The 23,088-nt window shown below is 47.7% G+C and overlaps 1 protein-coding gene across 5 annotated transcripts in view; it reads left to right on the top strand.

Annotated features, from left to right (window-relative positions):
• NOS1AP (nitric oxide synthase 1 adaptor protein) overlaps positions 1 to 23,088 on the top strand; it is a 139,655-nt gene that overhangs the window by 81,568 nt on the left and 34,999 nt on the right. For all 5 annotated transcript variants that reach the window (XM_077824544.1, XM_077824541.1, XM_077824543.1 and 2 more), the window contains exon 3: positions 19,213 to 19,305. In XM_077824544.1, coding sequence (XP_077680670.1) covers positions 19,213 to 19,305 — 93 coding nt within the window. The remainder of the gene's footprint in view (positions 1 to 19,212; positions 19,306 to 23,088) is intronic.

The raw sequence follows: 23,088 nt of genomic DNA, 5'->3' as shown, positions 1-23,088 counted from the left end.
TGGGCAGCTTTAGGTACAGTACCAGGCACGCAGGAGGATTTCCACTTCTGAGCCATGGAAGCAGAAATTGACTTCTCTTTTCCAGATTTATCCAATATTCAGAAAGGGAATCTAGCATATGCCTTCCAGATTTGAACACCCTCAAAATTCAGGAGTGCTCAAGCTCAATTTGGGCAGCTGTTACTTCATTTCTCCCAAATCAAATGTACTGATCCACTGTAATTTGCTGTAGAAAAAGTAGGATAAAATGGAGCAACAAATGCTCGGGTCTTCCCAGTGCTAACTAGGACTAGAATTGCTATCTTCAATAGCTATTGCCATTTTTTTTTTTTAGTTTTGTTTGTTTAAAAAGAAGACCATGATGAAGACCATGATATTGCATTGGCAAATTCCCCACGGAAATGAAGAGTGGAAGAAAAGAATAACAAGGGTACCTCAACTTTTCCTCATTTATGTAGGACAGTCTTACAATACGGATCAGATATCCTCCAGTCACATAAGCCGAAAATTGTTCCACTTGACTGCAGTTCTGTAACCATGCTGGAACCAGTCCTGTCTGTGTTCTGTGCACATCCAAAATTCTTGCTGAATTCAAAAGTGCCTTGCTTTTGTAACCATACTACCTGATATTTTCAGCCCTGGTAAGCTAAGCAGGAGGCCTCTCAGAAAAAGTTAGGTGCTGTAGGAAGTGTTGCTTATTCACTAGGTAATGTGAGACCTTCCTGTTACAATAGTAAACCAGTGGAGCATAGAATGCACTTTGCTCCTGGAGTCTAGAACAGGGTCCTTTACTTCTATACGCAGCCCATTAAAGACAATGAAAAGACTCCCATTTACTTCAACAGGCTTTGGACAGAACTGGTTATACACGGAGTAACTCCACTGTCTTCATAGGGTCCTGGTCCCACAGCGGAGGGGGGGGCATGTGAGCTTGTTGCAGAGCTGCTGCTTAGGGATGGGAACCTCCTGGCACTCCAGCCTCCAAAATCATTCAGGCTGCACTTTCTGCATGACTATGTGCTAGCTGAGGGGTGTGTGGGAATTGGTGGCCTCTGCTGCAGGTGATGGACATCTCAGGTACTTTAAGCCATGGCCTAGAGAAGGGAAGTGCCTAACTCCAGAGTCTGCAGCTGCCTAGGGCCAGAGCTGAGAATTTAGAACCCCCTAATGCTGCCATTGCAAGGTTCAAGCATGCTCAGCCTTGGAATTGCCACCCCTCTCTTGCTAGCAGCTGTAGCTGTCTAAGGCTGGCCTCTGGCAATTGGCCACATGGCTGTAGCCAGAGAAGCTGCAGGTGGCTCTGTGACTACTGGGGGCCATTAAGCTAGGAGCGGATAAAGAAACTGGAGTTAACCTCAAGGAACAGAGGTCACCAGTAGGAAAGGAATGTCAAGGGGATCAGGGAAAAAGGAAGCAGATCAGGCTTGCAGGGGGAGAATAGCCCCAGATGGCTAGGGAGCATGTCCAAGGTAGCAGGGAAACAAGCATAGGGAGAGGTGGTGGTGACCAAGTAGTAGACTAGTATGTAGATGGGAGCAGAGGGAGAAAAGCTGGTGACTTCAGGTTCCCAGGGGTTAAGTCCTTACTTTGGGGAAATGGTGTTTGCAAGTGGCTTGCGCAAATGGCAGGATGAGCGTTGAGGGAGGGATTTGTCAGAATTGATCAGGTATCTGCTGGCTATGAAACTTTATTGAGCTGAGGCCAGAACCACATATGGTGACAGGAGACATAAGGTGGTACTGGAGACATGGCTATAGAAGGTCTGAATGAGGAAGGAGATAAATCTGTGGGGAGTTTCCCCTGATCACTGTGAAATTACTGCTCATTGTGGACACTGGTAAACCCGCATATACAGCTTAATGGGAAAAACTGGGGGCTGAGGGAGCTGTGTATAGCAATGCATATAGTCATGCAGAGGTGTGTGATCAAAATGAAAAATGTCTCTGAGATTCTGTACCGGGTATACACCAGGCCCACACTTGGAGCCCACAACGACTACATGGGGGCCCACAAATATGTTTGGCGCCAGGGCCCACAAAAGGTTTATCCACCCCTGGCCCCAGCCGGTGGTGCAGCTCGCAGGCCAGCTTAAAACGGCTCTGGCCCATGGGCCGTGGTTTGCGCACCCCTGCTGTAGTGCATGAGAATAAGATTTTGTCCCTTTAATTGAGAGCCCTCTAGTGGCGTTCGCCATGTTCCATGTTTTAGACGTCACCAAAGCCCAGTTATATCTAGGACTTGCACATTTATGTATATTGGGCTCCAGTTATGCATCTCTGATTTCTTCAGATTGTTTTGTTGGGTGAAGAGCAAAATAGAGAACAATGTCCTGGTCAGAAGTTTATCCCCTTTATTTCCTTTCCATAAATTGTTAGATTGTCTCCCATGCTAGTAAGATGGCAAAGGATTGTATTGGAATCATTTGTTTGTAACGATGGAATTCTCATTCTGAATCTCCTTTTCCAGCTGCAGTCTGTCTTGTAGACTCTTTGTTTTTTAATTGGGAGGCTCTGATAATAAAGTGATCTCCCATTATTAATAATTTGTATCATTTATTTGTATTTCATTAGTGTCAGAGGCCCCCAACAAGCTTGGTACCCCATTATGCTAAGTGCTGTGCAAACAACCACTTTTCTTTGACTCCTTTTGCATACTGTCGTGTTCAAAATATTGGGTAATATTTTTTTAAAATAGCTATGTTCTATCTGGATCCTAGATCACCTGCAAAGTTTAAGTAAAGGGAGTTTTTCACCCAAATGAAGAATCGGTGCTGTTGGAGCATGGTCTGACATATTTCTAATGTTTGTTTGTGCTTATAATTTATTGAGGGAGAGCATTCATGATTAGAATGAAATCTCCCTTTCTACATTTTATATGGAGGAGAATAAGATGAGATCATTTTTATTCCGGTGAAACTTTTTTCAACTGTCTGTAAACACATGACAATGAATCTAAAATAGATGCTGTCCTACATTGTCATCTCTTTTGTTAGTGTCTTATCTACCCAATCTAGGATTTACAGTAGTAAAATCTCTGTCTAAAATTATTTCTTCTTCACAGAAGGAGTCCAGAAACAGTCACAGAAGGGGAACACATTTTTAAGTGTGTCGATTTTGCATAGTTTTGACACATACTGTTCAGTCCCAGATGCATACGTAATTTTAATATAAATTGCCACTCTTATATACTTTCTTTATTAAACTACATATGTAACTGTATGCTTACCAGAATATTGTGCTGTTAATTGATATACAGTCAAATCTGCCTTAGCAACCACCTGTCATGAGCGACTACTTGCAGAGGCCACAGAACTTTTCCCCCTATAATTCAACTGTGAAGAGCGATGACCTGTCATCTGCAACCAGTGACCACATTTTCTTACACCCTTCAGAGCTGGTTACCTAGCCAGCAGCTGCCACGCTTGGCTCTGCCCAGCTCTGAAGGCAGCGCCGCTGCCAGCAGCAGTGCAGAAGTAAGCGTGGCAATATCATACCTTTGAAAAAAGACCACCTCTCACAAGCGACCACTTTTGCTAACTCCCATAAGTGGTCTCTCTTGGCAGGTTTTTTTGTATGTATCAAATGAGAATAGTTCCTGCTTAACAGTTTCCCTTTAAAGAAAAATATTTAAACCCTAAACTCAAGATACAAATGATACATTAAAAAAAAACCAACCAATCTGTGAGTCAGAGTTCAGGTGCTTGTGTTTTGATGAAATATACACTTCCTTCTACTTCATATGGATAATGTATTTATTATGTGGGTTGTGTAGGCTATAAGGTACACTTAATAATTCATTTCCTTGCTTTTAAGTGCTTGGATTTTGTAAGTGATCAGATGGATGAGTATACTTTTGTCCCTGAGGCCTGGTCTACACTTAAAAGTTAGGTCGACCTAGCTGTATTGCTCCGGGGTGTGAAGAGTCCACCTGACCTAACCCTTCCCATCAGCGTAGGTAATGTCTACACTGAAGTTCTCCAGCGGCACTGTGTCTCCAGAGACAAGCCCTGAGACAGCCTGAAGTCGTCTTTGAACCAAGAAGTTTGAGCTTGGAATAATCAAATTCTTCCTATAAACCATCAGTCAAAGATTTTAGCTAGTTCTGGTTTGTGGGAGCTTCACCCTGAGATGATAAAGATGTAGTGGCCCTGGGAACAAATAAATTGGATTTTTCTTCCTTGATTTGGCCTCTTTTTAGTGTCTCTTGCTAATATTTTTGGTGCAGTTGTATTCCTGTCAAGACTGAATCCCCACTCTGTCACTCCGAGTGCAGAAGTGGGGGCCTGCAAGGATTTTAAAAATTAATACTTGACACTCCAAATACTCCCAAGGTTACAGCTTTTCTCTGACCTTGGCTTAGTAAACTCTGCCACTACCCAAATGCAAAACCAGCCCCTTTGAACCCAGGAAGGAGCACTTGGGAATTCCTCCCTGTGGAGTACCCATAAGCCTCCCCCCCGCCACGCCCCCGGGGAAGAGCTCAGAAATAAAACAAAGGAAATTAGCTGTGGCTACCAGCTAATTAAAGAACATGCACAAACCTCTTAGGACACCAAAAATCCAATCCTGTTCTTAAAAAAGCTAAATTTTATTAAAAACAAAAAGGAAAAAATTACATCTGAAACTTAGCCTTTTGCTAAATTTTAAAAGAGCAATTCCAAAAATTAAGCACCCAAAATAGTTTTCTTGGGGGTTCAGCTTAAAGGTTACAAGCAAACGAGCATCTGGGGTTAGCACAGAGGAGATCCACAAACCAAAATAAAAAAGAAACCTGATTTGTGTCTGTCTAAACATTTCTTATCCAAATAATTTTTTCTAGGTATGAAAGATGAATGTTCATACCTGGCTCAAGCCTTACACAGCATTGCTGCTCTGTCTCTGCAGCCCAGAGAACAACAGACAAAGGGAAAGTTTCTTTCCCAATTTTAAAAAGTTCTACCTTCCCATTGGCTCTTTTGGTCAGGTGCCCTCTCCTTTTCTTTTACCTGTTGGCTTGTTAACCCTTTACAGGTAAAGCAAGCAGAGAACAGACCAAGAGGGATTTTACAGCTAACTGGCTGGTTGGGTGTCCATCAAAGGGAGCTACCCCCCACCCCCATCACAATTCCGTTGAGTTTATTGTGCAATTTTACACAGAAATTGATATGATGGTGCTTTCTGTAGTATCATCAACCTCAGGTATTCAGGAATCTTGCCTCAGAAAGTCATGAGATTGGTTTAAATAGCATGAGATTAAAAAAAAAAACTTACCTTTTGGGTTCTATGTATTTGGGCGTCTGGGTTTTGAGCCTTTAGGATCACACTCAGATTACATTTTCAAGCTTTTCTCTCCAATCAGGAGGGCTAGGAGTTGATTTCTTATAAAATGAATGTGGAGATTCTCCTGCAGTCACCTGACTCCAGGAGCCAAAGTTTTAAAAAAAAGCACCAGATGGTGTGAGATTTGCTTTAAAATAGCGAGATTGGTGGCACGCAGGATTTCAGTATTGCATCGGGGGTGCAGGAGGGGCTCCAGACTGGGGTAGAGTGTTGGGGTGCAGGAGGGGGTACAGGGTGCTGGCTCTGAGAGGGGGCTCAGTGATGGGGGTTGGGGTGTGGCCTGTTAGGATATCGATATTCAGGCCTCTCTGCAAAGCCTGTACTTTAAGAATTTAGGTACATGTTTATCATTTAGCTAGTTATAGAGGTATAAAAGAGAGAATCAAAATCACTGCCTGTATAAGGCCTTTTCTCACTATGACAGTCTGAGGCCCTGTTCTTAGGCTAAGCCCTCTGGCTAAGCAGCAAGGCAGCCATAAACTGGGAAGCATATGGTCACATCCTTATATTCCAAACTGGGCACATTGAAATAAGGTGCTATTGGGCTGTTAGGCATTATCAGGACAGGACTGTATTCCTATCACCTCCAGAGAAAGGGAAGTGCCTAGAAGATGTAAAAGGAAACTTAGTTTAATAACATCCTGTCTGGCAAGAACTCGCTTATCAATAGCTGGGATGTGAAATCCTCATTTCTTCTTCTATCACTGTAGTCCCCATTTCCCCATTGTTTGTCTGTATAATCTCTGTCTGGTTCTGTGATTGTTCCTGTCTGCTGTATAATTAATTTTGCTGGGTGTAAACTAATTAAGGTGGTGGGATATAATTGGTTAAATAATCATGTTACAATATGTTAGGATTGGTTAGTTAAATTTCAGTAAAATAACTGGTTAAGGTATAGCTAAGCAGAACTCAAGTTTTACTATATAGTCTGCAGTCAATCAGGAAGAAAAGGGGGGAATGGGAACGGGGAATGGGGAATTGGAATCATATTTTGCTTACGGGGGGAATGAGACCAGGGACACAGGCAAGGTTCTGTGGTGTCAGAGCTGGGAAGGGGGACACTAAGGAAGGAAATTGGAATCATGCTTGCTGGAAGTTCACCCCAGTAAACATCGAATTGTTTGCACCTTTGGACTTCGGGTATTGCTGCTCTCTGTTCATGCGAGAAGGACCAGGGAAGTGAGTGGGTGAAGGAATAAGCACCCTAACACGGCCTCCCACTGGGCAGCACTTACCTCTGGCGGCTCCCAGTCGACAGCGGGTGCAGCGAGGCTAAGGCAGGCTCCCTGCCTAGTCGGGCCCCACACGGCTCCCGGAAGGGGCCAATACGCCCCTGGGAGGGGCAGTGGGCACGTGACCCTCTCTGCAAGCACTGCCCCCACAGCTCTCTCGGCTAATGGGAACTGCAGGAGCGGTGCTTGCAGGCAGGAGCAGCATGGGGAGGGAGACCCCTGGCCACGGGGCTGTGCTGTCCACTTCTGGGAGCAGTGTGGGACCTGGGTAGGCAGGGAGTCTGCCTTAGCTGCAGCCACACTGCATCACTGGAGATCACGATTGACTGGGAGATCCTCTAGGATCGATGAGTTGATCGCAATCAATCGGTTGGTGACCACTGCTTTAGAGTGGTAAGAGTGGGGAGCTTCTGCTTGCTGCTCTCTCCACCCCATCCCACTGACTGCCCCCCTTTCACAAGTCTGTCCCTCCTTGTGGATTTCTCCTGCAAACATCTCTGGTGCAAGCTGAAGAGGAAGCAACAGTTGCCATGGTAACTGCATCTGCATAGTCTCCTTGGCTCCTGAACAAAGTTTTCTCCTCTCTGGACTGGCTGAGGCTGATTTCGCTGGGTTTGCTCCCAGGCAGCCTGAACAAGGAGTGTGAGCCTCGCACATGGCCAGCCCCGGGCTTGCTTTCCACTGGGTGCTGACGTAGGCACAGCATTAGTGGAGGCATCTTCGCCCAGGACAGTGCTTGGCTGGCATCTCTCTGGCCCACCAGCTGAGTGTGACTGGCTTGAGCCATTGACTCAACCACCCTGCCTGCACAAGCGTGGCCTGGCCTGGCCCTGATAGTGTTTTGCTGTCCAAAGGGGGTCTCAGAGCACATTCCATGGGTTGTAACAGCCTTATGCCTTGTGGGGCAGGAGATTATCATCAGCCCATTTCACAGAGGGAAGACGGGCATGGAAAGGCTGAAATCAGTGGTTTTTGAAGACATTTCTGTGGCTGCTCAGTGGAGCTATTGATTCCATCAGGTCTTTCCCAACAGCCTGGCAGTGAGGCATGTACTCAGCCACAGAATTGCATTGTCCTTCCATGCAAGGCTGACCACTTTCTTGCCTCCTTCCCTACCTGTCACAATCCCCTGCTCTCACCATTCCCTTTCCAGCTTCTCTTCCAAGCATCCAGATCCCCGCTCCATGTGGCACCTGTGGACCACAGTAACATCTCAGGCTCTAGCAGTAGCTACCGGGAAAGGGCACCCTGGAGAAGAATGGCAGGGCAGGGGTTCTACAGAGTGCATCTCGCAGCTCATCTGTTGCTCTGTGCCCTACTGCTGCAGCGTTGGAATGTGACCGGGACAGGGTGGGTTCCTGGCTGGAATGACCAGACTGGTACATTTTCAACAAACACTTTCACTACAGAACACTGACTCCACGGTCAGCACAGCTGCAATGAGGAAATGTCCCCAGAAGAGAGAGCTCATCGTAGTAGGTGAAGATGGGGTTTTACTCCAGTTATTTGAATTGGGCACTGGAACCAGGGCATCCCGACGTGCTTCGCTCAATGAGGCACACACCAGAGGGATGTGCTCAGACATTTTTCTTCTGAAGATGCCAGTGTCCGAGAACCAGACTGGGAAATAGCAAGTGATGCCCTGTCCCAACTCCCACTCCTTTGTGTTGCCCAAGTTACATGCTGTTCACATTGTTAGGCAGCTCTTCAGAATGCAAGTCTCTCCTCTCTCTCTCATGTTCTTTGATTAGCAATTGAGAGTTACCCCCTGCCCAGGTGTTTAACACCCCCATTCAGAGATGGTACCGCTGTGAGCATCTAGTCCAACCTCCTGTGTAACACAGGCCACACACTGGAGCAGTTCAGAAAAAGGGAGTGTCTGCCGCCACAGGCCACTGGATAGGTAGAGAGCAGTTGTTTATTCTGCAGAAGAAAATCCTAACTGTACCAGGGAACTGACTCAGAGCCTTTTGCTGCCTTAGGCCTTGTCTACACTGCCACTTACAGTGCTGAAACTTTCTTCGCTCGGGGTGTGAAAAAACACGCCCCTGAGCAATGCAAGTTTTAGCGCTGTAAAGTGGCAGTGTAGACAGTGCTGCAGCACTGAGAGCTTTTCCCCTCGCTGAGGTGGTTTGATTACAGCGCTTTAACGTTGGCCATGCAGACGTACCCTTAGTAGAGGCCAACTGTACCAGAATCAAACAGAAATGTCTATAATGAGACTGAAACCCTCCTGATCAGGTCCACAGCTGGTGTGCATTCATCTCTCTCCACCCAAGTCCATGTGCCGCCTTTGCACTGCCATCTCCCCAGCTGCATTGGCTAGTGTCTGAAAACCCCTCTGCTGCACGCTTGGGCATGATGAACATGGGAGCAGGCTGCAACCACTCTACTGAATTGCTGTATTATTTAACTCTCTTCCTGGTTGATTTGTTATTAAATTATGGTTAGTGTTTCATTAGCAAGCCCCCTTGGGCATGTGGCTTATTAGTGAAATATTGGCTAGATCTTCGCATGTGTATCCCTAGAGCTCAGCAGAGGGATTGTGCTGATGAGCTGCTGGAGCAGATGGCTCTTTGGGCATTACAAGCCAGATTTGCAAGACAGCTCAGCTGCCACTTAGGCATCTAAGTAAGGAGCCAGGCTTGCCAGGGAGCTTGGCAAACTGGGCTGCTGAACTCCTTGGAGAACATGGCTCACATCGCCCCCAGCAGTTTGGTTGGAGATCTGTCACAGCCCCATCTTCCCGAAGCTTTTGGCACTTGCTGCAGCAGTCTAAGCACCAGTGACCTGGGGCATGAGTCCCTTTACCACTAAGGCATCCTTGTCTATGGCACTCTGTTGAGCCTCTCTGGAGAGCTTCATATCCATTGTATCCTGGTAACCTACCATGTGCTTCTTTAACACCTTTGCCATAACAGTACACTGCCCTGGACTCACCACTTCTCACCACAGTATGCCCACATTTTTATGGCTGACTTAGAGCAACGCTTCCTCAGCTCTCGTCCCCCAACGCCCCTACTCTACTTGCGCTATATTGAAGACATCTTCATCATCTGGACCCATGGAAAAGAAGCCCTTGAGGAACTCCACCATGATTTCAACAATTTCCATCCCACCATCAACCTCAGCCTGGTCCAGTCCACACAAGAGATCCACTTCCTGGACACTACAGTGCTAATAAACGATGGTCACATAAACACCACCCTATACCGGAAACCTACTGACCGCTGTTCCTACCTACATGCCTCCAGCTTTCACCCTGACCACACCGCACGATCCATCATTTACAGCCAAACTCTGCGATACAACCGCATTTGCTCCAATCCCTCAGACAGAGACAAACACCTACAAGATCTCTATCAAGCATTCTTACAACTACAATACCCACCTGCGGAAGTGAAGAAACAGATTGATAGAGCCAGAAGAGTTCCCAGAAGTCACCTACTACAGGACAGGCCTAACAAAGAAAATAACAGAACGCCACTAGCCGTCACCTTCAGCCCCCGAATAAAACCCCTCCAACGCATTATTAAGGATCTACAACCTATCCTGAAGGATGACCCAACACTCTCACAAATCTTGGGAGACAGGCCAGTCCTTGCCTACAGACAGCCCCCCAACCTGAAGCAAATACTCACCAGCAACCACATACCGCACAACAGAACCACTAACCCAGGAACCTATCCTTGCAACAAAGCCCGTTGCCAACTGTGCCCACATAACTATTCAGGGGACACCATCGCAGGGCCTAATAACATCAGCCACACTATCAGAGGCTCGTTCACCTGCAAATCCACCAATGTGATATATGCCATCATGTGCCAGCAATGCCCCTCTGCCATGTACATTGGTCAAACTGGACAGTCTCTACGTAAAAGAGTAAATGGACACAAATCCAATGTCAAGAATTATAACATTCATAAACCAGTCAGAGAACACTTCAGTCTCTCTGGTCACGCGATTACAGACATGAAAGTTGCTATATTACATCAAAAAAACTTCAAATCCAGACTCCAGCAAGAAACTGTTGAATTGGAATTCATTTGCAAATTGGATACAATTAACTTAGGCTTGAATAGAGACTGGGAGTGGCTAAGTCATTATGCAAGGTAACCTATTTCCCCTTGTTTTTTCCTACCGCCCCGCCTTCCGTTCCTCAGACGTTCTTGTTAAAACCTGGATTTGTGCTGGAAATGGCCCACCTTGATTATCATACACATTGTAAGGAGAGTGGTCACTTTAGATAAGCTATTACCAGCAGGAGAGTGGGATGGGAGGAGGTATTTTTTCATGCTTTGTGTGTATATAAAAAGATCTTCTACACTTTCCACAGTATGCATCCGATGAAGTGAGCTGTAGCTCACGAAAGCTTATGCTCAAATAAATTGGTTAGTCTCTAAGGTGCCACAAGTACTCCTTTTCTTTTTGCGAATACAGACTAACACGGCTGTTACTCTGAAACCAGACAGTTCTGGTTTCTCAGTCTCCTCTGCATGTCCTCCTGCCCATCTATTCCAATAGCCAACTTCCCCAATCTGACCCAGTACAAGGCAAGAGCCAACATCCCAATGCACACATGCTACACCTCAGAATGTGGTATTTGGATGAGCATCCACTTTAGTACAGACATGTTCTTCAGCTGTACAACATGTTCTTTCCAGCATCAGGAAAGAGTCCACTGGGCAATGTTACGAAGCCAAGTGGAAACGCTTTCCAACTTGAGCTCAACGCAAAGGAGTCTTACAGGGGTCCCCCTCATTGTGAACAAAATTCTATCCTTAAAGTCATCCGGTCTCACCCGCAGTTCTTTGAGAGTCCACCTGGCGGCAATTAGTACATTCCACCCTCTGGTGGAAGGTTGCTCTGTCTTTACACACCTGCTAACCGCTAGGTTTTGGAAAGGCCTCCCACCCATCCAACCAACCGTACCCCAATGAGACCTGAATCTAGTTCTCTTTCTGCTGATGAAGCAATCCTTTGAGCCATTAGCTTTGTGCTCCATGCCCCTTCTTTTCATGAAAGTCGCCTTCCTGGTTGCAATTACTTCCTCAAGATGGGTCAGCAAGCTCGGAGCTAAGATGGTGGACCCTCCTTTGATGATATTGCACAAGGATAAAGTCTCCTTAGGGCTACACCCCAAATTTTTGCCAAAGATGGTCTCCCAGTTTCAAGTAAATCAAGCCATTCACATACCTGTTTTCTTCCTGAGACTACACACTTCTGCAGAGGAATGTCAACTCCATTCCCTCAACATACAGCGAGCTTTGGCCTTCTCAGCAGTACCTAAGTTGGAGGAGGACAGTGCGAGGATGAGGATGGAATGGTCGTGTGGAGAACTGCTGTGCTGAAGGAGGCATCTGCCGCTGAGTCCTGCACTAAGGCATAATGTGCTGCAAGGGTGTGAACCGAACTCCATTTGGCTGCTCTACATATGTCTACACATGGAACATCTTGAAGGGAGGCCGTAGTTGAAGGTTGAGCTCTCGTGGAGTGAGATTGCACCCCTGTAAGGGGAGGTAGAACTGACACTTGGTAGTAGTGTATAATGTAACCGGAAATCCATTTGGAAATGCTCTGGGTGGCGATGGCCTGTCCCGTTCCCCCCTCCACCCCACGCTGAGTCTCTCTGATACTGCAACAAACAGTCTAGGGGATTTTCTGATTTGTTTAGTTCTCTACAGGTAGAAGGCCTCACTCAGTGGAATACAATAGGGACCATCACTCGAAGAGGGAAAGGATGTTACTTACCTGTAACAGGAGGTTCTTTGAGATGTGTGGTCCCCATTTGTATTCCACTCCCCGCCCGCCTTCCCCTCTGCTGTGGATTGGTCAATTTTCAGTAGAGAAAGAACTGAAGATGAGGTCAGTCTGTCCCACCCTTTATCACCTCTGATGGAAGCACAAGGTGAGCCAGGGTGCATGCGCAGACCAATGGACACTAACTTCCAAATTCTCCAACTCTGGACACATGGCGCATGCGTAACCCCTCAGTGGAATAGAGACAGGGACCACACATCTTGAAGAACCTCCAGTTACAGGTAAATAACCTCTTATGATAAGGCCTAAACTTACTGTAAAATCATTTCAATTAAATTAAAAAATATTATTAAGCAATATATGTTTGCTGCTGAAGTTTTACTGCTATAAATCACTAGCTTAGCACCTGGAACTAGAGTCTGCTGAAGGGCTAACCTAGCTTTTCACAGCAGTTACAGAGTGAATATTTTCGTCATTTTAGTTTATTCAGTTAGTTCAGCTTAATGATTAGTAAAGTAAAGAAAACAATTGAGAATTGAAAAGGCAGGAAAGCTTGTTTTCCTCTTCCAATCTATGAATAAAAATTAGGTGTGAGAGGATGAGCTCTACTAGTTCTAAAATATTGAAGGACGTGGTAACCAGAAACAATCAGTGAAATCTGCTAACTATAGATAACACTGAATTCAAATTTCCATCTGAATTGAGCTGGACACACATGAGAAGTAAAAAATTCATTATCTAGTAAATGACAAATGCATCATTCGCCATAATAAAAATATAATAATGAAGAATCTGAATATATAGAATTTAAGCTTTATAGTTGCTTAAATAAATGTGTATAGATACAGTGTATCCTCCTGGTAGCCAAAAGAAGCACCAAATTTGGTGTAACGGCTGTATGTAGTTGCAAATCAACATGTTTTAATGTCTACCAGACAACGAGAATCAGCCTTTCATTAGGAAAATAACTAAAAGTACAAATACAAAACAAGATTAAAACTAATTATTTAAATCGAGGTTTCCTGCTTACTGATTTAAATCATGATTAAAACTCGTGACTAAAATCACTGTAACATAAATCAGTCTGGCCCGTGGGATAACCCTGGCACCTGTTTGCCGGAGAGGGTACAAAAGATGTGTGCGTGCTTTGGGGGCAGGGGAGTCTGTGGTGTAAGCTGGGCCCTCTTCTCTCTCAGTAACAGGCCACTCTTCTTTTTGCTCCAGTTACTGTGGAGCTTTGGCTTTGGGACAGGCTGTCAGGGCAACAGAGAAGTTGTGTGGCACTTACTAGCCAAGGGTTCTTTCCTTTAGTTTATGGATTTGCTTTAATTTAGTCCCCACAGCAAGTATCTGAGCAGCCTGATCCCCCCACAAGATTCAAACTCCCCTTCACACAGGCACGCACACACACCTCTGCCCTTCCTTGCCTGGTCCTGCCTTCTCTCAGCTCAAGATCAGACTGCTTCACTAGCTCTTCCTAGCACAAAACACAGGGGCTCCTCCCCTTCCCTCTCGCTTAGAGCCCAGCCATACAGTGACAATTAGGCCATGTCTATTCCCCCCCCCTCCCCCCGAGCAACATACATTTCTCCAGCGTAAGTGGTAGTGTGCTCCGCACTATGTCGGCAGGAAAGTTTCTCTCACTAACAGAGCTACCACCACTCGGTGGGGGTGGTTTAATGATGCCGGCGGGAGAGCTCTCTCCCATTGCAATAGAGCGGCTACACAAGAGGTTTTACAGCGGCGCACATGCATCAGTACAGCTGTGCTGCTATAAGCTCTGTCGTGTAGACATAGCCTGAATCAGTCTCTTCTGTTCCTCATTCATTTCAAATGCTCCCTGGCACTCACAGACATCAGAAAGAGTGTGTTCTGCGGCCAGCTGGGCATGAAAGGGCTTTGGGGCTGGGGGTCGCAGTCCAGGTCCAGTGGACAGGTCTCCGTGTCATTTGAAATCTAACCCCAGCTGGCCCCTTTGTTGGCAGTCTCAGCAGAGAGGTCAAGGGTCAAGTCTGAACTGCCCTCCCCCACAAAAGGTGTCCCAGGAGGGTGAGGTGTGTCAGCAGTGAGCAGCGTATAGGTGGGAGTCAGACTGTGCTGGGGCAGATCGAGGCCCTTGCGATGCAGTCACGCCAGGCTGGCAGCACTGCACCACGCCAGGAGCTGCTCATTTGCTCCAGCCTCCTGGCTGGCTGGAGGCAGCGGAAAGGTTTAGAAGCTGTCACTCTCATCTGTCAGATTCATCTGTATCTCGCGTCCATCAGTGGGTGTTCAGTGGTTTTGGGGAATTGTACTTTAGTGCTGTTATTGTGAAATTGCAGGCTGAGCCGGGGGTGGTTTCTGCCTTTCAAGTACTGGCTGTTGAAGCCAATGCCTCAGGGCACACTGCTAATGTCTCAGGAAGGTGCCTACTGCTGGGGGCAGCCTTTGAAGCTGGGCTGGGGTTTGTATGGGTGACTAACCAGTGCTCTTTAATCTGGGCCTCTTCTCCCTGCAATGGGATCAGTTCTGAAATACACCATGCACCAAACTCCACTTCCCGGTGTGCTCTTGTAACAGGGGTGAGCATGTGAGTGCAGCTGTGCTGCCCAGCTCACATGGGGGGTGTGTGTGTGTGTTTGTGTTGGGGACATGAGCAACAATCTACCTGTCACTTAACCCATACTGCTCTACCTTCTTCAACACTCAGCCAGTGCACAACATGCAGGGTACTCTGGAACAGTGGTTCTCAAACTTATTTGATCACGCCCCCTTCTTTGTGTTCGCCCCTACACAAGTACATACACTAACAAAGAATATCCACATTCAGCTCTCACGAAATATGAAAACCACTAAGGCACTGATTCAAACAGAGCCATTTAAGTATACAGGAAAGTGAGATGCTGCTTACGGGCATTGATCACTGTTGCTACTAGTGTGATGGGTGCTCCTGGTTTTTGGAGCAGAGCAATTCCACAAATAATCCAGCGATCCACTGTAATAGGAGCAAAAGCAAAACTGTGATTGTGGTCGATGCTAGGGTGACCAGATGTCCTGATTTTATAGGGACAGTCCCAATATTGGGGGCTTTTTCTGATATAGGCGCCTATTACCCGCATCCCCTATCCCGATTTTTCACACTTGCTATCTAGTCACCCTAGTCGATGCTTACAATTACATGTGCACACTGTGCCATAACAAACGGATTAATGTACAGATAGCAACGACTTTGTATAATGCTATGCACGCTTAACAGAAATCCATCAAAATGCACAGCGCCACCGGAGGACATGGTATATCTGGAGGAATCAGCTTTGCTAGTTATTCATTGCTGTGGGTAAAATGCGTGCAGTACGTTTTTTTTCCTACGCGCGCCCCCCCACCCCCAAGAATACATTGGGTGCATTTGAGAACCTCTGCTCTGGCACACGCTGGAACGACCAGGGCGATTGCCTCTCAGCTTAAGGCATGTAAATGTGTTTGAGTCAGACTGTGATTTCCTGAGACAAGGCTCAAATAATCCCAAAGGGGTGGGGACACTGACCAGCCTGCACCAGATTCGGAGTTACTCTCTGTCGGTGACATAGCGATATACTGTACTACCCGCCTTCAGCCGTTAGTATTTCGTATTTATGTTGTGGAGTCCCTAGCGACCCCCAGGCCTGAACCAGGACCCCATTGTGCTAGCGCTGTACAAACACAGCACAAAGAGACAGTCCCGGCTTCAAAGAGCTGGCAACCTAAGGACAAGACAAGAGACAGACAGACAGATGGGGAGAACAAGGACACAGTGAGACGGATTGGTCACCACGATAGCCCGTGGTCTCAGCGCGCCAGAGCCTGACAGTTGTCAATACCTTCCGTCCCCAAGGGCCTCCAAGTGCTTACCACGCAGAAGTGCATGTCAGCACCCCAGCACAGCAGTGTGGGCCGAGAACTGCTTACAGTAGAACCTGTAGGGGGCTTGGAGAGGCCGAGCAGGAATTTTCTGGGTCTGAGTGGCTAGTTTAACAACCAGTCAACCCCCCTTTTCCGTTTGTAGAGATCAATGTCTGAGGGGTTCTTGCTGTGCCATAGGATGTACCACATCTTTCTAGAGATCAGTTCATGGAGCTCCAGTGCTGCCCGATCCACAGTCACACGGACCCCTCCCCACCATGCTGACCCACCTCTGCCCCTGTTGGTGCTCACATAATGTCCCTGCCCTGTGGAGATGTGAGAGCTGGGACAAGTTTCGTGTAGTTCTCATTGCCTCTTTGCTGGTCAGTGTAGCCAGTTAGTTCATTCTATCATCCACATATCATTGTATTAAGTGATGTTATGGTCAGTTCATATACAATCAATGTTAAATAGATTGACATTATAGGATTATAGATGCATAGCATTGACAAGTATTTAGCAGTGATGAGTGTGTTTTAGGTCGATAAGGAAAGCAAGGCTGAAATGCACGGCCTACAAGCTGAGACCTATAAGATGTCAGCTTAGTCATAGGCATCAGAATACTTAACATGAGTGAGTGACCTAGGGATAGCCCTATGCCCATAAAGTCATAAGGTTACTGTAAAGATGGGCCAATAGGTGATTGCAACAGACCACAACGTATTGTCTGAGACCACAAGACACCTGATTGTAACATCAAGGAAAGTCTGTGTTGACCATATGGTATACTTGGTGCATAGATGCTAATGAGAATAAGAGGAACTATAAACAACCTATAAAACAGGGCACCCTAATGTTCCTGGGGTATAGAAGTACAGATTAGGAAAAGAGGGCTGACACCTTCATGCATATGCATAAGGCATTAGGCATAGGTAGAATTGCAATGTATAAAGGGTTCCTTGGTTGGGTAAAAGTGGGAATATTCACAGGCAAACCCCAGCAGTAGCTCACCCCCTACTGATGATCAGTTGGTGAGAGGTAGCATCGTTCCCACGAATGTCATTGAGGACGCGAGGATGACTGCAGGTATAATTACTGCATAGGTTTGTGGAGGGTTTCTATAGGCTTGAGTAATTGTAACTTTGTTTAGTGCTTTAATAAAACTTTGTGCTGGTGATTGTCTCTGCGGTTGGTATCCTTGGACTTTGCGTGTCCCTAGAGCCTCCCCTTTTGAGAAAAGCACCAGAGGCAATTTTGCTATGTTGAGCTTGAAACTGTTGTGGCTAGAGCCAAACCCACGGTGGTATAAGACAACATCACTACATTCACTTTAAATGAAAGGGTACATTAGCCACTGGTCACAGCCAGCTGCGTGGGGCAAAAGGCCAGCAAATGCTCCAGGGACACACAGTGATCATTGGATGGCAGTTTGGAAAGCAGCGGGGTGGGGTGTGGATATGGACTAGCCCTGGAAGGGTGTGCGTGCTCTGTGGTCCTGCCCTGTGGGCTAGTACCCCAATTTATGAGTCACTTGCTCACATCTTTGCCTAGGTACTTTTTTTCTCTGAAGATTTGCAATAAAAGTGGATGATGAATGTAACATCCCATCTCCCCCAAAAAGGTGTCACCGTGTCGTTAGTGCAACTAGGAGTTGGCATTGCAGCCAGCCAGGGTACGGAGGAGGGGACTGCCTTTCTTGAGCTTCCAACACAGGATACTGGTGTAGTGGTGGTGTTGGTCCCAGCTGGTATGGCATACAGTCACTCTTCGCTTAACGTTGTAGTTATGTTCCTGAAAAATGTGACTTTAAGCGAAACAATGTTAAGTGAGTCCAATTTCCCCATAAGAATTAATGTAAATGGCGGGGTTAGGTTCCAGGGAAATTTTTTTCACCAGACAAAAAAACTGTGTCTGTGTGTGTATATATATACACACACACACACACATACACAGTATACATTTTAAACAAGCAATTTAATACTGTACACAGTGATGATGATTGTGAAGCTTGGTTGAGGTGGTGAAGTTAAAAGGTGGAAGAGGGTGGGTGGGATATTTCCTAGGGAATGCCTTACTGCTAAATGATGAACTAGCTTTTGGCTGAGCCCTCAAGCATTAACACATTGTTGTTAATGTAGCCTCACACTCTACAAGGCAGCACGAACAGAGGGAGGGGAGACAGACGCACACCCTGTGTGTGGGAGAGAGAGAGAGATGCACGTTGCCCCTTTAAGTACCCTGACCCCACTCTTAAGTACATTGTCTTTTTAAGTCGATCAGGAAGTGGAGACAGCAGCTGCTGCCCCACGCTCTCTCTGTCTCTCTCTGTCTGTGTCCCCACCCTGCTGTATATGGAGAAGGGGTAAGCGGAGTGCAGGAGCAGAGGGACACGCTGACATTAGCCCCACCCCTTTCCCCCCTCTGCACAGCAAGCAGGAGGCTCCTGGGAGCAGCTCCAAGGCAGAGGGCAGGAGCGGCACATAGCGGTGGGGGAGGGACAGCTGACAAATGCCGGCAATTGATAGCCTGCTGGGCAGCTGCTGCACAGGGAACTTAGGGGAGCAGGGAGCTGATAGTGGGGCTGCCGGTCCACCCTGGTTCCAAGCCCCCACCAGCTAGCTCCAACGGGCTGCTCTTCCTGCAAGAAGTAGACAAAGCAGGCGGCTGCCAAAGGATGAGGTTAAAAAGGAGCATTGCACAACTTTAAACGAGCATGTTCCCTAATTGATCAGCAACGTAACAATGAAACAAGTTAACCGGGAGGACTTTAAGTGAGGAGTTACTGTATTGTGTATCAGTGTCCCTGTCGTACGCTCTGTGTGTGTGTGAGAGAGGAGCAGGAGACTGACAAGGAGAGCAAGACCCTTGTGGGCTATAATGTGCGTGCTTCTGTTTGCACGTGTGTGTGCGTTTGCCTGTGTGTGCGAGTGTACGAGAACCTTCCTTTGCCCTCCGCCCCCGCGCCGGCAATTGGGTGCTGCTTGGTGGGAGGGTGCAGGCAGGTGGTGCAGGGGGTTCACTGGCCTTTCCCTTGCCTCCCCCAGTACGAGTTTAAAGCCAAGAACATCAAGAAGAAGAAAGTGAGTCTCCTGGTGTCAGTGGACGGGGTGAAGGTCCTGCTGAAAAAGAAGAAGAAGGTAAGACGCTCCTCCCCGCCACCCCCCGAGCCAGTGGTGCCTGTGTGGTGGGGTCCCCTCCACCTGCGGGGACATGTCTGGGCCCCTTAGTGTGAGTGATGGGACTATGGCTGTTGTAGGCTCTCGAGTATGTCCTGCCAACTGGCCTCTTGGGAAGAGGGGTGGGGGAGTTGCCCCTGCAGCCCAGTGCAGAGTTTTGGCTAGCTGTGCACCTGGCGTGGAAAGGGCCTGTCTGTTTACTGAGGCTTTGCAGGGAACAAGCCCTTTGGCTGCAGGGGGCCTAGAGGGACTGCAGGGATTGACCAGGCCCAGCCTGCAGCAGACACACTGCTTGCCTCAGGCTGCAGCTAGTTCTCTGTGGGAAACGAGTGGTCACTGCCCTGGTACCAGGCCCAGAGGGAGGGGGAATTCATACCCAACTCCTCTCTTTTCTGCCGGGGCAGCCTGTGGGGCTGTGGATGAGGGAGCTGCATTGTCATGAGCAGAAAGTGGCGCGGGGGAGGGAGCAAGCCTCAGCCCCCAGGGTTACACTGGTATCTCCCCAAGAGCACCCGGGTTAGCATGGGCCAGCCCTGGCCGGGGGGGGACACACCTTTCGCATCGCCCCATTGGCTGAGCCCGGGAAGTACCAGTGTCTGAGCAGCACCGTCTGGGAGTGGTGGCTAGTCAGCTGTGGCCGGCCAGGCAGGAGTGAGGGACATGGTCTGCCGCTGACCCCTGCGAGGCCTCACTTTGCTGCCTAGCCCAATGTCACCATGGGCACCAAGGCAGAGTGCCCATGCAAACCCTGCCCCCCCCCCCCCCCAGCTGGCTGCATTGTACCCTGCAGTGCCCAGATGAGAGTGGGGATCCAAGGGCTGAGTAGTGGGGGGGGTCCAGCCCAAATAGCAGGATTCACCTTCTGCCATGGCTACACTAGTGTGAAGGGGCAGGAAATAGCCCCTGTGTGGCTGGAGAGTAAGTGCTGGCTCTGCCCTCGGGCAGAAAGTGTGCTGGTGGGAGGAGCTGAGGCAGTCCAGCACTGCAGCGGCTCAGACAGGGCCCTGGCCCTGGTAGCCCCTGGCTAGCAGTGGTGTAAGCTGCCTCCCCTCTGTTCCAGTCCTGGAGTGAGTGAGGCCCAGGGAGCAAAGAGAGTGGGTTTGCACTGGGGAGCCCACAGTGGGCCAGCTGTGTCCCTCCTCCCCAGAGCAGGGATGGCCATGCACACTGGAAGGGAGCAGTGCTCCACTTTGGCCCAAGCAAGCTGGCCCATTGCATGCTGGGAACAGCACCTTGGTAGTAACAATGAAGGTGCTGACAACCTGCGTCTGTGGATCGGCCAGGACTGGGGGGCCCTGGCCAAAGTGGACCCCACAGAGGAGGCCAATAAGCCACAACCAGTGAGACCTGTGGGACGTGGCCTGCGTGCCGCAGGACGGTATGAAATATGTCCCAGTGAGCTGTACAGGGTTGGGGAACGGTCTCCACAAGGGAAGTGATGGAGGCAAAATATAAACATGATCATCAATACCTTTTAATGGTCCATGGCTCATGGGTTGTTCCCTACCGAATTCACAGCCAAGAAAAACCCATCACAGAACGTGAAATCTGGTCTCCCCCCATGAAATCTAGTCTTTTACCCTATACTATACAGATTTCACCAGTGTTTCGCAAACTGAGGGTCTTGACCCAAAAGGAAATTGCAAGGGGGTTGCAAGGTTATTTTAGGGGGGTCGTGGTATCGCCACCCTTATTTCTGCACTGCTGCCTTCAGAGCAGGGCGGCCGGAGAGTGGCAGCTGCTGACTGAAGGCCCAGCTCTGCGGGCAGCAGCGCAGAGGTAAAGGTGGCAACACCATACCATGCCATCCTTACTTCTGTGCTGCTGCTAACGGGCCTCTGCCTTCAGAGCTGGGCTCCTGGTCAGCAGCCGCCGCTCTCCAGCTGTCCAGCTCTGAAGGCAGCGCCGCCACCAGCAGCGCCGCAGTCAGGGTAGCAGTACCGCAACCCCTCCTCCAATAACCTTTTGACACCCCACATGCTCTTTTTGGGTTAGGACCCCTACAATTACAACACCATGAAATTTCAGATTTAAATAGCTGAAATCATGAAATACAATTTTTTAAAAATCTTATGACCATGAAATTGACCAAAATGGACCGTGAATTTGGTAGGGTCTGTAACGATGCTGCCTCTGGTGGGACACAACTGAGAGCATTAATTCAGGACAAATTGCTTAGGGCAGGGCAGTTACAGCCCAAGGTTGGGTTTCCTTTACTATCAAGGCACACCAAATCAGCCAAACAGAGATGACCCTGGTTTTCCTTACTGGCTAACCAGAAGTCATACAAGCAATTCCCTCAGACACTCCAGTTTCCCAGTATCACCACCAGCAGCCACTTCTTATGGGGACGAATGGTTATGAAAGCCAATACCCCAGTAAAAGAAAAAAGGTTCTCCCGATCCCAAAGGACCAAGCCCCAGACCCAGGTCAATATACAAGTCAGATCTTACCCACAAATCATGCTGTTGCCAATCCTTTTGAATCTAAAACCTAAAGGTTTATTCATAAAAAGAAAGAAATATAGATGAGAGTTAAAATTGGTTAAATGGAATCAATTACATATAAAAGGAGTACTTGTGGCACCTTAGAGACTAACCAATTTATTTGAGCATAAGCTTTTTGCGAATACAGACTAACACGGCTGCTACTCTGAAACCTGTCAATTACATACAGTGATGGCAAAGTTCTTGATTGAGGCTTGTAGCAGTGATGGAATAAACTGCAGGTTCAAATCAAGTCTCTGGAGTACATCCAAGGCTTTGATGGGTCATTCAGTCCTTTGTTCAAGTTTCAGTGTAGCAAAGTTCCTCCAGAGGTAAGAAGCAGGATTGAAGACAAAATGGAGGGATTTCCAGGGCCTTTTATATTCTTTCTCTTGTGGGCGGAAACCCCTTGGTTCTCCTGTGCAAAGTCACAGCAACAAGATGGAGTTTGTAGCCACCTGGGCAAGTCACACGTCCATGCATGACTCAGTTTGCAGGTGGCAGCCATTGCTCACATGCTACCTTGAACGTCCCAGGAAGACTTCTCATATGTGGATTGGAGTCTCCCAAGGTCCATTGTCAGCTAAGTGTTTCTTGACTGGGTACTTAATCTTCAAATTCCTTTCTCAAGAAGCTGACCAAATGCTTCACTAATGCTACTTAGAATCAAACACATGGAGATACAGGTACATGGCCAGTATTTATAACTTCAATTACAAAAATGATACACACATATAGATCGCATAATCATAACCAGCAAATCATGCCCTTTTCATAGACATCTCACACGACAACCTTTGTACAATATTTGCTACAAATATATAACAGTGGTTGCAACAATGATCGGTATGGTTACAGTTCATGTCAATAACGTCACAGGGCCCTACTCGTTGGTCCATTTCAGGAGCAAGAAACAGGAGCAACTGAGGGAGAGAATTAGCCTGACGTGCCATGGACATGATTATTTAATTAAAACTTGTTAATGAGGATAAAAGTAGGCTCCGTTCACATAGCAACCCTGAGACATTCGAACAGCAACATTGGGAAGGGGCAGAAGAGAGAATTTTTCAAACAGAGGTGGGCTAGTTCCAACGGGAAATAATTGCAGTGTCCCAGCAGCACCCAATACGGAGCTGCCTGAGCATCCACACGCCCAATGCAGGCCCCTCAGAGGAAGGGGAATGCATCATCAGTGTCATAGCAAACACCATCATGGCCTTGGCATCGACCGTCATGGACCACCTGCTTCCTTGGGCAA

The sequence above is a fragment of the Eretmochelys imbricata genome, chromosome 8, assembly GCF_965152235.1.
Source record: "Eretmochelys imbricata isolate rEreImb1 chromosome 8, rEreImb1.hap1, whole genome shotgun sequence".
Classification (NCBI taxonomy): Eukaryota; Metazoa; Chordata; order Testudines; family Cheloniidae; genus Eretmochelys; species Eretmochelys imbricata.
The sequence above is the reverse complement of the archived record's forward strand: the minus strand, read 5'-3'. Positions and strand labels throughout refer to the sequence as shown.